The sequence below is a fragment of the Phalangium opilio genome, unplaced genomic scaffold (genome assembly GCF_054372755.1).
Source record: "Phalangium opilio isolate 3A_F unplaced genomic scaffold, DU_Popi_V2 ptg000017l_1, whole genome shotgun sequence".
NCBI classification, from domain to species: domain Eukaryota; kingdom Metazoa; phylum Arthropoda; class Arachnida; order Opiliones; family Phalangiidae; genus Phalangium; species Phalangium opilio.
Genome location: NW_028324151.1, coordinates 11,101,790 through 11,118,927, shown reverse-complemented (window position 1 = coordinate 11,118,927; position 17,138 = coordinate 11,101,790). Strand labels below are relative to the sequence as shown.

Genomic DNA, 17,138 nt, shown 5'->3' with positions numbered 1-17,138 from the left:
GTTGTTTATCTTCATGTACTTCCCAAATAATGTTACGCCTTTTCCAAAATATTGTGGTTTATCTTCATTTACTTCCCAAATAATATTATGCCTTTTCCAAAATATTGTGGTTTATCTTCATTTACTTCCCAAATAATATTATGCCTTTTCCAAAATATTGTGGTTTATCTTAATTTACTTCCCAAATAATGTTACGCCTTTTCCTTAATTTGCTGTTTATCTTCATTTACTTCCGAAATAATCTACGCATTTTAGCAAAATATCCTTGTTTATTTTTAAAATTGGAGGTTTTTTGAAAAAATTTTCTATCCTGGAATGAGAATTTTGAATGTTTCAGCGGGTGTTTAAAATTTCATAGCTATATTTCCGCCGCGAGTCCTTGTTATTACGTTTACCCCCCCCGAGTAGTTTTTCAAGATTGAGGGTAGAATGCGTTGGTATCTTCTCTTTCAAACGAATTCCCAATGGACCGAAATCCCATTCGACCGAATATCCCGCAATGATTTTAGATTTCCAGCCCAATGGCTATATTCCCGATGGACCGAAATCCCAATCGTCCGAATATGTCCCTAAAAAATACATGAATTAAGGGACCAGTTCCCACGAGAATAAAAGTATAAAAACTTTTAAGCATAGATATCGGAGAGCCTCAGGGTCTTCTATCTATTATACCGCGAGATGGCATTGCGAGCTGGACCAAAACGTGCGCGAAAATGAACATTTTAAATTCCAAGCGCGCGAAAATGAACATTTATAATTCGAAGCGCGGGGGTAAATGAACATTTCAAATTCCAAGCGCGAGAAAATTAACATTTCAAATTGCATAAGCCGAGCTAACAGCGCTCTCGGGACCCGGGTGAGGAAATTCGGCAACTTAAATTGCCAAACGAAAAATGAAAATCGGCGCCGCGCACAGGCCTTGATTAACGTAGGCAACATATTAAGTAACAGATTAAGTAAAGTGAAAAGACAGTTTAGATTGAAAGACATTAAGTTGATTGGATTTTATAAACCGCTTGAATTCGGTTAACCGCTAAAGCAAAATTGGGTGACTTGTTACTGATCAGACTGATTCTTTGGTGTTACGAACGGAAACTAATGTTTTGATTTTTCAATTGGTCGGAACACTAAAAAAAAATTTGCTCTCCAAAATTAAAAGTCAACGGAGTAAGAGAATAGAAGGATGATATGGCTGAAGCTTGGGTTAAGTATATTTTTCTCTCTGTACACATGTGCAAATCTATCTATAATAATAATAATAATGTTTATTGACGGGTAAAAAGAAAGCCAGAGGCTTATTGTGGCCCGACTCAGTTACAAACAAATTGAAAAAAAAAAGTAATAAAAATAATAAATACATAAGAACGGAACAATGAGGTGAACAAAAGAAATAATAATAATAATAATAATAAAAAAAAACAAACAAATAAATTAAAAACCAAAACAAGTGTCAAACAACAGAACAGAGTGAAAAATAAATAAAAAACCAAAACACAAAAAAATACAATGACGCGACTCAGTGGACGAATTTGTCTAACCGGGCCTTGAACGAATGTACGGACGAGTTCCGCTTCACCTCACTAGGGAGACCATTCCACGAGAGAGAGAGTATAGCTGCCAGTATACGGATAAGATATCCGTATAAAGGCGGCATATATATGGAGCCCTAGGCGTTTACCCCACCCCATTTATTGCCCCCTTTTCTATCTATGTCTTTCCTCTAGGTTGTGCCGTGCTTGAGGGGTGGGGGGGGGCATAACCATTGTCATGCCCCCTAGTTGTGGTGGAAGATCTGGTTGATTATTACTATTTGCCAAGTGTGTATCATGCCTGAGGGGGTGGGGGTTGGGAGGAATTGACAACGTCACGTGTCACGTGATGTTGTTGACGGGAAATTTGAATTTATTTTTAGTGTATTGGTATGACGTCATGTGATTTGGTGAAGGCATTCATCGTCCATAGTGTTGTTATTTTGGTGCATCTTTAGGCTATTGTATACATTTAGTGGATGATTTCTTGGTAATTCTATAGGTTCAGTAGACCCTTTCTGCATCTACCCTTCCAGTAATGTTGTTCTTTGTATGATTTTAATTTATCTCCATGTATGATTATGTTATACTAAAGAACTAGATTTAAGTGAGATAAGGTTTACATTACAAAAGGTACAAACTAAACTATGATGATGTTCTAGGTGTACTCGTGTTTTGTATTGTTATTATTAGGTGGATCTTTAGGATATTGTGTACATTTAGGATATGATTTTTATAGGTTCAGTAGGCCCTTTCTACACCATCCTGTAATGCTATTCTCCGTATGATTTTGAGGTCTCTCCGTGTAGGCTTATGTTGTACTAAAGAACTAGTTTTAATTGAGATATGGTTTACATTGAAAAAGGGTACAAATTACACGCGGTTCTAGGTGTAATCATGTTTTGTTTTGTTATTATTAGGTGTATCTTTAGGATATTACGTTCATTTAGGGCATGATTTATATAGGTTCAGTAGGCCCTTTCTACACCATCCTGTAAGGCTGTTCTGTGTATGATTTTAAGGTCTTTCCATGTAGGCTTATGTTATACTAAAGAACTAGTTTTAATTGAGATAAGGTCAACGTAGTTTATTGAAAATTAAGCTACGATGATGTTCTAGGTGTACTCCTTTTGTGTATTGGTTATCAAGTTACTGGGTTAGAACAATTGTACATTTTAGTATCAAAAAAGAAGAAATACGGCAGTTTTTACACAACTTGGTAGCTGGTAGTTAGTTAAAATGAACAAATATTACTAAAAAAAACTCAGAACATAAGGATTACATTAGTTTTAATACGATTTGGTAGTTTATGAGTAGTTAAAATACTGATCCAAACAAAAGTATACTCGAATATAGCTTGACTGTTTCGTATATTTTCTATTTAGCACACATTTTAAGTGACATTTTAACCAAAAAAGAATTACATAATAACATGATTTGTTACAAACCTTGTCAACAACCTTTCTCTCCAGAGTTCGGAAGTGAAATGACTCACTATAGTTTACAAAATTCCCTTTTGGACACCCAACAGGTATATATTATATGACATTAAGGGGGAGGATGAGGTAGAACTTGATTCATAACAAAAGAATTTATCCCCATCTGTTTCTATTTATACGTAAACACGTTCAAACGTGTCTAAAGGGCTTTGGGGGGGGGGTGGCAGTGCCACTAGATTCCTTGCATTGCTATCAATGTAATTTATTTTTATTAATTGGACCACCCACCAGGTTTTATTAAAGGAGGGGGGGTTAAACCTTTATCCCCATCTAGTTTTTATTTATACGTAACCACGCTAAGCCGCGATGGCTTTGGGGGGGGGGGGTCGAACCATTTGTATTGAATCAATGGAATTTATATTTAGAGTGATTTATAACTCACACAAATGTGTTATGTCCAAGTTTATGTCATTGAGGGGGGCGGTGATACATCCTACAAGGGGGTTCAAGCATTTAATTGATTCCAGGTGGTTGCCCCGAGGGCATTATTAGGACAAGTCTCAACAAGTTTAAGATGTTTCCGTTGCGATAACAGAAAGGCAATATATCATTAGACCGAAGCATTAACCTAATACGTACTATATTTATCAAAATTACCAACCTCGTAATCAAAAATTTTTGGAAAACGTAAAACGGTATTGAAAGAAGCATCATTCACAACGCATTTCGTGTTAGAAGTAAAAAACAATCGAAACGTTTTTGATCAACTACGTTACATTTTTTCGAAACGAAATTGATCTTGTAAAATTCTTAAAACCCCATAGGAATACATGGGAAAATGAATAGACCATCGAATCGAAATCAGTCATGTACGTGGCAATTTAGCAACACGAAACGAGTCATTCGAAAAACATTTCAAATGATTAAAAACGTTTCGATAAATTTTAGCTAAATTTATCAAAATTACTCTGTTTCACCAAAAACACATTTGATTTAGCAAAATTCCACAAATCTTTTTCTATTTAAATAAAAATTTATTACCTCTTGACCCCCCCCCCTTCGCAGAAAATAGTATAGCAATGTTTTACTATAACAAAGACTAAGCTAGTTAACCAAACTATTTCTTGGGAAACGTCAATCAATTCGAGCGCGAGTATTAAAATACCAAAGTATATGTTTACAATGCCGAATCATTTACATAGTTTCACACTAGAATTTCACTGCTATTTACACTGTTCTAGGGAAAAACACAGATTTTTAACTAACACCTATAGAAAAGACATACATCCCTATATACTAAAACAGAATATAGCACCAGCGAAAAGTTCAAAGTACAGCACAGAGTGTCATTTAGCTAGAAGGAAATATTGTACGCAACATTTTTCTATAAAAATGCTTATTTGGGTTTCCTAAATTCCCCAAAGAATTAAAGCTAAAGCTAGCTAGCTAATTGGGCCAAGTCATCTTGCGACTTATTGCCACTTATCTAACGCCTTTACAATGCATAGAGGGGTGGTGGCTAGCCCCTATGCCACAGCTAACCGACAGCGCCCTATACTAACTACTGACTTCAGTTAATCCAACTCACTTTGTTTCATTAGTTGCCTTAAAATGACGAAACGAGTCATTTGAAAAACAGTTCACATGACTAAAAACGTTGCGATGATTTTCGCAATATTTATCAAAATGATTCGATGAAAAGCATATTTTCATTTAGTTCAGAATCATTAATTTCAATACATAACTAGATGGTGTTGCAGACTTAAGGAATTTAATTTTCTATACCTCAAAACTAACTTTACTCTTATCGTTGCAATTTATTTATTTATTTAATAAGGCTCGAGGGATAGGGTCGTGAAGCCGGCAGGGCTTGGGTACGACCCTCCTCCATGGCACAAGAGTCTAGATACAATACGAGAGTATATACGAACGGGGGAATATTACAAACAGAAACGTACAAACGAACTAACAAAAGAGAGAAATCTTACGAAATGGTTAAGTTTAAACATTCAGTCACGTCATTAAAAATGTTCCTTACTAATAAATTTGAATATCATGAAAAATATGGGTTTTTACACCAATATTTACAAAATTTGACGCCATCTTTGATTAAATTTAATATAACACTATTATTAGGGTCGCTTATTATTGAGATGTTCAGACTTTAGGGTGGTGCTTCCCTCGATTGTTGTCTGATGCTCATAGATTTTTTTTAGTTACATTGGAATTTATTGTCCTTTCTTTAATTTAACCACCCACTTGGTTTTATGAGGGTTAGGGGGAAGAGGTCGAACTTGATCCATAACAAAAGGATTTATCCCCATCCGTTTTTATTTTTACTATAAAGACGTGTCTTAATGGGTTTAGGGGCATGGCCGAACCATTTGTATTGTTATGAATGGAATTTATTTTGTGATTTATTGCTGTGATAGTTGGTGACTCTTCATGCCACGAAACATTTAATTCTAGGTGTTTGCCTTGAAGGCCTTATCCTGACAAGTTTGAAAGGCCTTTTTGATGGGTTAACCGAAACCATGAAAATATATGAGTATTTTTCCAGAACTATAGACTAGGAGACTAATTTCGTTCTTTTTTAAAGGAAATAACGCTCTTTTATCATCTTTAACGTAGCAAATAATGTAACAAAGCTATCCTAAATACCCCATTTTACCTTCAATCTGTCAGTTAAATCAAAAACTTTCAGTGCTTACATCTCAAGTAAACGCTGTATCAATCTAGGATTAATCAAAACACTTGTTAAAAAACAGTACATTTTTTAACCTTTTTATCGCAAACAATACAATATATTGTGATTTTCCCGCTCGATGAAGTCTCTTAAGCCGATCTTAAATACTGGTTGGGGGTTCAACATTGTTAACAAGTTGGGTAGAGTAAAACAGTCCTTGCCTTTACAGAACTTGGCGAGATTAAGAATACTTTGGTAGAAAAATCATGCTCAAATCCTTGTTTGTTTCAGTCATTCTCACAAAGTCTCTGATTTTTTAGTGAGGTTAACAGGTTTATTTAATTAGGGTTTACAAATAAACGTTAGAAGACGAAACGTTGTGTGCCTTTTTTATTACTGAATGATAAGAGAAATCCCTTGACTCTATCGTCCCCATGATACGAGTTAACATTTTTAAAATTAAGTGCTTCAAAGTCTTAATCCCTCGTTAGACGGACAGTGACGTTTTTCAGACAAAACCATAATTTTATTTTGGAATACTGGAATTATTTGTCCATATAGGACCAAATTGCTCTGGGTTTAGCTTTCTTTATTTACAAACCTTTCACAATCAATTGTGTCCTTTTTAAAGGTATTACAGTTCTATCACTATACTAGCCAGTAGCGAAAATTATCATTGTACTATGAAATTAACCCAGTCAATAGCATTTCGGAGTTATACGCCTTTTGTTATGCGAGTTTTGTATACACATCGGTGCAGAAAGGATTTAATATTCTAATCCCGCGAAAGACGCCTAATGTTTGCTATTCGACTTGTTTTGAGAATTTCATTCCGTTGATAAACCTTTTCATAACGAATACTAGCTCAGGAGCCACTGTCTCTTCTTCAAAAGTTTAGAAATTTAGCCTCTTAAGGAATTAAATATGTTATATTTAAATGTTTAGTTGCTAACGGGCTGATGAAATATTTTATTACCTATTCCGTAAACACGTTCAGGCAAGGGCTTTAGGAGGTGGTTGACCAGTGCTATTGCATTGTTATCATTGGAATTTATTTTGTGATTTATTTATTTTTTAATTGAGTAGGCCTACTTCTAGCCTACACAATCATACTGTGATTCATGACCGTAAGAAACTATCTGGTCATAGGTTAGCATTTTTTTTGAAAAGTGTACAATGTGAAGATAACAAAGGATATTTTCACAATTGAGAATCACTAGAAACGTTTTACGCACCATGTTTTTTTTATTTATTGCCCCAATAAAATTGTCCCTTATTTGCGGTGTTTGTAACAAAAATCTATTTATAGGCCACTCTCTTGTTGACAAGTTATTTGGCATAAAGCAAAGCCAGCGTTCTTTTGTTATAAAAATCGGTAAACTTTTAACAGACATGGGTCTGAAATGCATTGTGAGAAAACATCTGGAGACTGGTAAACAATAAATCAGGACATTGTTAAATGATTGGGGAATGTGGGCGTGTCTATTAAGAAATTTCGTTAGCTTAAGGTAGCATTTTTTTGAAAAATGTACAATGATTTTATGACCCATTAGAGAAATTCGGAACGTTATTATTTAACAGACTTTAAGATAACAAAGGATATTGTCACAATTGAGAATCACTAAAAACGTTTTACACCCTGTTTTTTATTTATTTTCCCAATAAAGTATTGTCTCTTATTTGCAGTGTTTATAACAAAATTCTATTTATAGGCCACTCTTTTGTTGACAATTTATTTGACAAAAAGCAAATCCAACGTTCTTTAGATATAAATTCGGTAAACTGCTAACAGGCCTGGGTCCGAAATGCATTGTGAGATAAAATCTGGTGACTGTTAAGCAATAAATCAGGTTATTGTTAAATTATTGAGGAATGTGGGCGTGTTTATTAAGAAATTTAGTATAAAAGCGGCTTAGGAAATGATCAAAATACACAGTCGATCTTCAAGCACCGAAAGATAAACATGGATCCTGAAACTCTCCGTACAACTTTGAACGAACTGAATATAAATAGACCTTGGCCGTTACGTTTGATATACGAGTTTTATTTCTTCCTATGCGACTATCTGCGAATAGATCCGTTGTACGGACCTCAGACTCTACCACATTTCGTAGTACGTGGTGGCTTAAATGCTATTCGAGCTTGCCTCGACTTACTCGATTATATGCAAACAGTTGCACGAGTACCAGAGGACTGTACCACCATAGAAGAATTGGAAAACTTAAGGAATCTAATTCCGAGTCCTTTAAGAACTGAATACGTAGATCGCCTAGCGAGACGACAAGAGGAAATTGAGCTGGGTATACACGAAGAAGCTCAAATCGCCGACTTCAACAGCTCACAATATGACAAAGAGGTAGCCGCATTTTTAGACGGAAAAGATCAAGGACCACCCGCAGAGGAGATACTATTGAACGATACCTTACCGAGGGAGAACGGTTCTGAAGAGACGAATTTTGACGAAGAAATTGATGTACAATGGGGAGGAGGAGAAACGGACCAGCCCATACCTATTGACAACGTACCTTCTTGCGAGATACTGGGTCAAAGTGAGAGATTTTACGAACATTTTAACATGTATGGTAGAGAGGTAGTTCTTAGAATTACTGAAGATCCTGTCGCTAGTGTATGTACCGTAACCAAATTCGTCCTTAGTAAGTATAGGCCTACAGACCACGTCCAAATTACTTTAAAGAGTGCGGCAAATATTTGTAGGTCCGAACTAGAATTATCTTTTAGAAGAGCAGATCAAGTCGACCCCAATATTCTTTTTGAACAGCTTAGTGTTATGCTCTATGATGACGAAATGGAATCATTTTTCCTAGGTCCTATTAAACTGATTTTTAGCATTGTAAGAATACCGGTGGGTAAAGGGCGTTCTGTAGCCCGAGGGATTAAACCTTTTAATCTATTCTGTAAAGATAGACGAGGTATTGTACGCATAGTCAATTCAGATCATCTCTGTCAAGCCAGAGCCCTTTGTGTAGCTGTTTCTCATCGTGACTACATGAACAACAAAAACAACAAAGCGTTGAAAACCCATTACGAATCAATATCTAAAGCTATAGATGCAGGAGTAAGAGTTAGTGAGTGTGGGACGGCTGAGTCTTTTGAAAGGTTCAAAATTTATTTAAATCAATATTCGATTTTCGTCTACAAATTCGAAAATAGCGTCCCTATCTTGATTTTAGGCGAAAACGATCCCGATGATACTAGGCCCCGCCTCTTTTTATTGAATGAAAATAACCATTATAACGTTATTAAAAATTTAAAACCCCTCTTCAACCACGACCGATTCTGTGAAAAGTGCCTTATCCCTTATTGGCGAATACAATCGCATAAATGTAATGACTTTTGCTTTAGTTGCATGAGACCCACTATCTGCCAAGGCCCCAAGATAGCTTGTGAGTCTTGTTTACGAAAATTCTTAGGCGATGAATGCTATCAAAGCCACTTAGCATCTTCAAGCAATAAAAAGCCGCTATGTGAGTGTCTTTTTCACTGTAAAGACTGTTTAAATATTATTGATTTTTCCCGAAGAACCGAGATGCATACGTGTGACGAGATATTTTGCCAGGTCTGTAAGAAATATCAGCCGAGCAATCACGTGTGTTATATCCAGGTTATCACAGACAAACCGCTGAAAGTTCCCTCCGTTAAGAAACCTAGACCTAATCAGCCAAACCTTATGTACATTTTCTTTGATATAGAATGCGTGCAAACGAAGGTATGTCAGGAAAGATTAGGAGCCTACGAACACCAGGCTATCCTGTTAGTCAGTATAACCGTGTGCGAGCATTGTATAGATGACACGTCCCTAAATTTTAACTGTAATATGTGTAGTCAGTTTGGTAAGCGTATACAACAATTTTCAGGCGGAAATCCAATAGCTTTATTTTTAGATTATTTAATGCAATTGCATGCCGTTAAGAACGTCATTATACTGTCTCACTATGGCAGTAATTATGATAATCAACTACTAATTAGAGAAATCATAAATGGAGATGAAAAATTCGTTCCGTCTTTGAAAATTAACGGAACTCGAATTTTAGAAATGAAATTGTTTAACTTACTATTCTTGGACTCCTATAATTTCATCCCTGTAGCCTTAGCAAAGTTTCCCGCCACTTTCGGTATACCCAATACTGCCAAAGGGTATTTTCCACATTTTTTATTCAATGTAATAGAACACAATTTTGATGTAAATAGACAGATTGAAACCAACTATGTTATAGAAACTAATCTACCACCTATCGAAGCTTATGGTTGTCAATATTTTACAAGGAAAAATTTAGATATCTTCTTAAAATGGCATAGCTCCGAAGATAGTAAAGGTAAAGGTTTCGACTTCTTGAAGGAACTGAATTATTATTGTGAGAACGATACGGTTTTACTATTCCTAGGTTGTTTAACTTTTCGTACACTACTCTTTAAAGTAACGGGTGTAGATCCATTTAATTGTGGCGCAATTACTCTTCCCGGCGTTTGCTCTCACGTGTTTCGCCGAAATTATCTTAAACCCGATACTATAGGTATCATACCGGCTAATTACTACAGACTTAGCGAAAATCAGTCTATAGGGGCTATAGAATGGTTAGAGTGGACCGCCCAAAAAAGAAATATATCTATCCAATCCTCCTTTAGAGGGAGAGAAACCAGAATACAAAAACTTAGAGTAGACGGATTTTGTGAAATCAACAAGGAAATATTCGAATACTGGGGGTGTTTTTATCATGGGTGTAAAATACACTTTCCTCTAAACAGAAACAAGCCGTTGCATGGAGACCCTGCTCAGACTTTGAATTCTAGATATATTAGTAGCATGAACATGTTAGCCAAATTTGAATCCCTCAATTATAAAGTGAATGTCAAGTGGGAATGTGACTGGCAGAAAGAAAAAGTAAATAAACCCGAAATAATAGAGTTTTTAAAATGTAACGATATACGGCAAAAAATAGTGAAAAGATTAGACCCCCGTGATGCATTCTTCGGGGGGAGATGTTGCGCAACGAAACTATACCATAAAACAACAGGATCAGAGCGCATTCATTACGTCGATTTCACAAGTTTATACCCTTTCATTAACAAAACCTCCAAGATACCTATAGGACATCCTGAAATCATATTAGATAACTTTCCTGACATATTTTCGTTTGATGGTCTTCTAAAGTGTGACGTATTACCGGCCCAAAACCTGATTCATCCCGTTCTACCCGCTCGTATTAATGGAAAATTAACATTTCCGTTATGCTACACATGTTGTAAAACCCAGTTTCAAGGCGATTGCTAACATATTCCTGAAAAAAGAGAATTGAGAGGCACATGGGTAGTCGACGAGTTACGTCATGCAGTAGAGAATGGTTACACAATCACACGAATGTACGAGGCTTGGTCATACAAAGTGACACAGTACGACCCCAAAACAGAACAGGGAGGACTGTTTAAAGATTATGTTAATACCTTTTTAGAGTATAAAACCCTAGCTAGCGGCTTTCCAGCAGATTGCCAGACTCAAGAAGATAAGGAGAACTATGTCAAAAGCTTCAAAGACGAAGAGGGTGTAGAACTGGGTATCACTAAAGTAGAGAAAAATGAAGGTCTCAGATGTCTTAGCAAACTTATGCTTAACTCTTTTTGGGGTAAATTTGGCCAAAAAACAAGACACACCTCTACCGAAATAATCAAAGATGCCCACAAATTATACGCACTAATATTAAATCCTGATATAGAGGTTAAAAGTCTATTAACAATTAACGAAAACACAGTACTCGTAAAATACGAACACATTCTCGAAAACGAGATCATACACAAACATACAAACGTAGTTATCGCTTGTTACACAACAGCTATGGCGCGATTACATTTACTAAAACATCTTGAAAAGGTCGGTGACCTTTGTTTTTATTATGACACTGATAGTTTAGTCTACCTCTCACCAGACGGCGCTCATTTGCTACCCACAGGCGATTATTTGGGGCAACTTAAAAATGAGTTAGAATCTTATGGACAAGATGCGTATATTTGTGAATGGGGGAGTGCTGGACCAAAGAACTATTCTATGGACATTCTCGACCCTAAAACAGGCACTAAAACCAACATTATTAAAGTTAAAGGATTTTATTTAAACGCCTCTACTGAAAATTATATAAATTTTGAAACAATGAAGAATCTACTGGGGGTAAACAATGAAGGTGAACCTCTACTGAACTCGGTTCAAGTTCCTATTGGCCCACAAATCAGACGTCTTCCAGATCATACTCTGATCACTATCACTCAGACTAAAACATATCAGGTCGTAGTGGATAAAGTTAGAATACTTCCTGATTATAAAACTGCCCCATACGGTTATATTAACTAGAATCATTGACTTTTTTAACATAAGTTACTTGTATAAATTTTAGACACCCAGTATCAGTATTTTAATTAATATTTAAAGTATAATTTTTGGTAATATTTTTGTATTTCAACTATTAACATGTAACAACATTTTAACGAATACGCAGCGATTTTAGTAATATTTGTGCATTTAGTAAGCTTTTTTTTAATTAGTATATATTAGCACTTTAGTTTAAAAATTAGTATTGAATTGTTTTGTATAAGTGTAATTTTTTTTTATGATAATTATCGTAACGTTTTTTAGTAATATTTTCATATTTTTATCCTTAATCGTATATCAGTATTTTAGCGTGTATAGCGCGTCAGAAAAAATATATTTTTTCGTCAATCCTATGAGCATTTTAGTTTAATAACTACCTAATTGTGCTTATTCGCCGTGTATTCTATGTAATTCGTATTTTCTGATGTTTTATTAGTATTATTTTGCATTTTTGTAAATTTGTTTCTTATTTAAAACCATTGTAATTCGTATTTTCTAAGGATGTTCTTTAGTAATGATTGCCCATTTTAACTGTATATCAATATTTTAGCGCGTAGGAAAATATATAATTTTTAGTCAATCCTATATGTTTGTTTAGTTTAATAACTACCTAATTGTGCTTATTCTATGTAATTAGTATTTTCAGATGTTTTATTAGTAATATTTTGCATTTTAGTAAATTTGTTTGTTATCAAAACTAGCGTAAATCGCCGTTTCTGACTTTTTAACAGTATTTCTTCATTTTAACTACTTACCAAATACCAAATTGTGTAAAAACTGTCGTAATTCCCCTTTTATGATATTAAAATGCACTATTGTTCTAAACTTGTATTTCGTTTACTAACTATAACACCCTATTGTAGTACCGCGTCGTAGCTTAATTTTCAATAAAGTTCTTTAGTATAACATAAGCCTACATGGAAAGACCTTAAAATCATACACAGAACAGCATTACAGGATGGTGTAGAAAGGGCCTACTGAACCTATATAAATCATGCCCTAAATGAACGTAATATCCTAAAGATACACCTAATAATAACAAAACAAAACATGATTACACCTAGAACCGCGTGTAATTTGTACCCTTTTTCAATGTAAACCATATCTCAATTAAAACTAGTTCTTTAGTACAACATAAGCCTACACGGAGAGACCTCAAAATCATACGGAGAATAGCATTACAGGATGGTGTAGAAAGGGTTTACTTGAACTTATAGAATTACCAATAAATCATATCCTAAATGTACACAATATCCTAAAGATACACCTAATAATAACAATACAAAACACGAGTACACCTAGAATATCATCATAGTTTAGTTTGTACCTTTTCATTCACTAAATGTATACAATAGCCTAAAGATGCACCAAAATAACAACACTATGGACGATGAATGCCTTCACCAAGTCACATGACGTCATACCAATACACTAAAAATAAATTCAAATTTTCCGTCAACAACATCACGTGACACGTGACGTTGCCAATTCCTCCCAACCCCCCACCCCCTCAGGCATGATACACACTTGGCAAATAGTAATAATCAACCAGATCTTCCGCCACAACTAGGGGGCATGACAATGGTTATGCCCCCCACCCCTCAAGCACGGCACAACCTAGAGGAAAGACATAGATAGAAAAGGGGGCAATAAATGGGGTGGGGGTAAACGCCTAGGGCTCCATATATATGCCGCCTTTATACGGATATCTTATCCGTATACTGGCAGCTATACTCTCTCTCACGAGTTAATTACCCGTTGCGTGAAAAAGACACGCCGAGGTAGGGACGTACAGCGGAACTTGGAAAGAGTGGGCGCTCTCCTCCCAGTCCAGCGAACGGTAAAGAACGCGGTGGCATCCACGTCGTAGTGGCCATGGACCAATTTGAAGGTTTCCACCAAATCCTGACGCAGCCGCCTATCAGCTAGGGACATAAGGCCCAGCCGTCTGAGGCGCTCCGGATAGGGCAAAGTTCGTAGGCCAGAAACAAGTTTTGTGGCCCTGCGCTGGACCCGTTCAACATTCTCAATGTCCCTGACCAGGTGGGGAGACCATATGCTTGAACAGTAGTCAAGATGAGGGCGGATGTAAGTTTTATATAGGACGCCGAATGACCTGACGCTAAAATGCGAAAAGGAGCGTTTTAAAATGTAAAGAGCACGGGAGCCACGGGCCGCCGCTACCCTACTATGGGTATCCCCCACCATACCACCAGCCAACATAACCCCGAGGTCCCTCACAACAGACTGAGCCGCAATTGGCCTACCCGCCAAACGGTACTGAAAGCGAGGGTTATTTTTTCCGCAATGCAGGACCACGGATTTGGTGGGGTTGAAACTCATGCCGTTCGAGCTGGCCCACACCTCGAGAGCATCCACGTCCCGCTGCAGTGCGAGAGAGTCAGCGGTCGTGCGAATGCCGCGTCCAACCTTGGAATCGTCCGCAAACAGGCTCACAAACGAGTGTCGGATAGCACGCGGGAGGTCGTTGATGTAAACAATAAAGAGCGTGGGCCCCAGTACCGAACCCTGAGGCACATCACTGGCCACTTCACATCACGAGGAGTAAACACCCCGAACAGCCACGCGCTGAAGCCGATGGCGGAGAAAGGCCGCAATCCAGGTCACAAGCGTGAAGGGCACGCCAAGCCATTCTAGTTTCCGAAGTAACAACGAATGCGGAACCGTGTCAAAAGCTTTGCGCAAATCAAGGTAGATTAAGTCGACCGAGGCTCCCGAATCGAGGCAACGGGAGGCGTTCTCAAGGGTGCTCAACAAGTTTGTGAAACACGACCGTTTCATCAAAAAACCGTGTTGGTCAGGCGTAAAGAAATCCCGGGCTGTTAGGAGGGAGACAAGAGCATCCCGGACATAGAGCTCCAATTGTTTACACGGTAAACAGGTCAAGCTAATGCCCCGAAAATTCGCGACCGAGCAGGAAGAGGGTGACTTCTTGATAGCCGTAATGTTTGCCCTCCTCCAAATAGCAGGAACGACACCCGACAAAATTGACCGTTGAAACAGGGGCGCAGCCAAAATCGTGGCACCCTCGCGCAAGAGCCGTGGATGAAGATCATCCGGGCCAGGAGATTTGTCGAGCCGCAAACGGCGCAAGTAGCGGCGAACTTCCACATAGGACAAACCCAAATCTGAGGGCTCCATTTCGACTTGGAGCGCGGTCTCGTCAGAAGCGACGCGGGACATAAAGTCCCCAAGATAAACCGCCTCCTCGTGGGGTTCCGGATTAAAGACCGACTGAAAATAAATGTTGAGGGCCTCAACAATCTCAGCGGGGTCCCGAAGCGTAACGCCAGCAGGGTCGTTGACAACCGACAGATGAGCTCTGGGGTTCAGCGAACGCGAGACGTGGGAGTAAAGAGCCTTGGGATTGACGGGAATCTCAGCGACTAGTCAAGATTCATACCGGAACTTAGCGGAACGTATATGACGCGTAAGATCATTACGCGCGCGTGCAAACACATGACGATGTGCCGTAATCGGTGATGAACGGTAGCGCCGGAAGGCAACGCGCTTTGCCCAAATTAACTTCTCTGTACCGGCGGACCACCAAGGCTCACGACAAAGGCCAGAGCGTGTGGGCACCCGACCAACAATGAGGGGAACACTATCCGCCCGAGCAGCAAGAACATGAGCCACGAAGAGCTCAACCATGTCATTTACGGTGGGAGCCAGGCGCACACGATCCCAGTCCTTGGTAAGTAGAGCGGCCCGAAAAAGCTCGTAGTCACCGCGACCATACGCGAAACGGTCAGGGGGAGGGCATGGAGCCGGCAAAGCACTGTCGATTGGGAACGAAAAGGTTAGGACATCATGGTCCGCCTTACCCAAAGGGGGTAAATGGGTAAGCCCATGCACCACATCCCAGTCAAATGTAAGGACTAAATCCAGAAGTGACGGCACATGCTCGCCACGGCTGCGAGTGGGGAGACTGACGTGTTGCCGTAAACGGCAGCCAGTGACAACCGTGAGCAGACGAGACTCCACGGATCGTACACCCAACGAAGTCGTGCAGGTAGGCCAATGAATCGACGGCGAGTTAAAGTCCCCCAAAATAAGCAGGCGGTCCGCCAACCGGGCAGCCCTCTCAATCGTCGCTAGTAAGATCTTCAAGAAGTCCAAGGACGCAGAAGGACTGCGATAAACACATATGACAATAAACAGTGTGTCGCCAACTTTAAACTGACAGGCCAAAACATTAGGCGATGTAAGGGAACGGTTGAGGGACGCGGCAAGAGGGGTTTTACAGTACAAAACACATCCACCTCTGACGGTAACATCTGAGAAGGATGGTTGTAGCCATGGTACTTAGTGTAGGCTATGAAACTCTTTTGAAAGGGGGTTCGCAGAGATTTTGGTCAGAAAGTTTGTTCACAACTTAATATTGCCTCGAAGCGTTGGGGCCCCCAATTCACGCGGGGCCCTGGCCCTTGCCTTAAGATGGCACTGGTTGCGGTCGGTTTTATTATTAAGCCTCATTAGAGATAGATTTAATATTAGAGGTAGGAATAGAGAACGGTTAGCGTTTAATTCAGTCCGAATCAGAGCCCAGTATAGAGCCCCTCCCTCCAACACGTAATAAAAAGTTTAAAATTTCAGATTGGCTCACTTAAACTAGGTTTTTATGACGTTGCTGACTGGGACGGCGAAAAATACGTAATTTCTTTTTACCTCTGTCGCTATAACCCGCCTCTTCTTTCATATCCCACCGTCCCGAGGAAGGGGGTCCGGGACTTTAACGCGCGCCCAGATTACTCTGATCCCTATTTCTGCTTCTAAAATAAAAATCTTTCAATGGCCTGATATTTGCGCTAAACGCGGGAGGCTATAGGCAACCCCAGGCTTCGTTGCGTAGCGAACGTTCCTAGCATATCATGGCCCAAATAAAATTATTGAGATTTTCACTAGGCTGCAATGAGTCGGGCTGAAGACCTAGACGTAATTTTTATGAGTTCTAAATATTATGATATCATGGCCCAAATAACAATATTTCCAAACCGCTTCTCCTCGTCAAAAGACGCGAGTTTTCTCTTAAAGGGAGAGGGAAGTGGAAATTAAAGTGTTTTTTTTTATATGGATTCTTCTACTAA

General features: G+C 38.6%; 1 protein-coding gene across 1 annotated transcript; it reads right to left on the bottom strand.

Moving 5' to 3' along the window:
- Window positions 1-11,133: 11,133 nt before the first annotated feature.
- Window positions 11,134-16,351, bottom strand: LOC149703739 (uncharacterized). Its single transcript, XM_089867172.1, has 5 exons — window positions 16,296-16,351; window positions 15,609-16,183; window positions 14,659-15,437; window positions 13,824-14,460; window positions 11,134-11,195 (listed from the first exon to the last, which is right to left on the bottom strand). Exons 1-5 carry the CDS (start codon window positions 16,349-16,351, stop codon window positions 11,134-11,136), a joined length of 2,109 nt encoding a protein of 702 aa, XP_089723298.1.
- Window positions 16,352-17,138: the final 787 nt, after the last annotated feature.

Bases quoted from the DNA above. Each gene is read 5' to 3' on its own strand.
- LOC149703739 (XM_089867172.1), bottom strand. From the start codon at position 16,351: ATGGCTACAACCATCCTTCTCAGATGTTACCGTCAGAGGTGGATGTGT. The intron at 15,438-15,608 runs GTGAGCCTTGGT...AATCTTGACTAG, and splicing joins CACACGCTCTGGCCTTTGTC to TCGCTGAGATTCCCGTCAAT. The intron at 14,461-14,658 runs GTGACCTGGATT...GACGATTCCAAG, and splicing joins TTGGCGTGCCCTTCACGCTT to GTTGGACGCGGCATTCGCAC.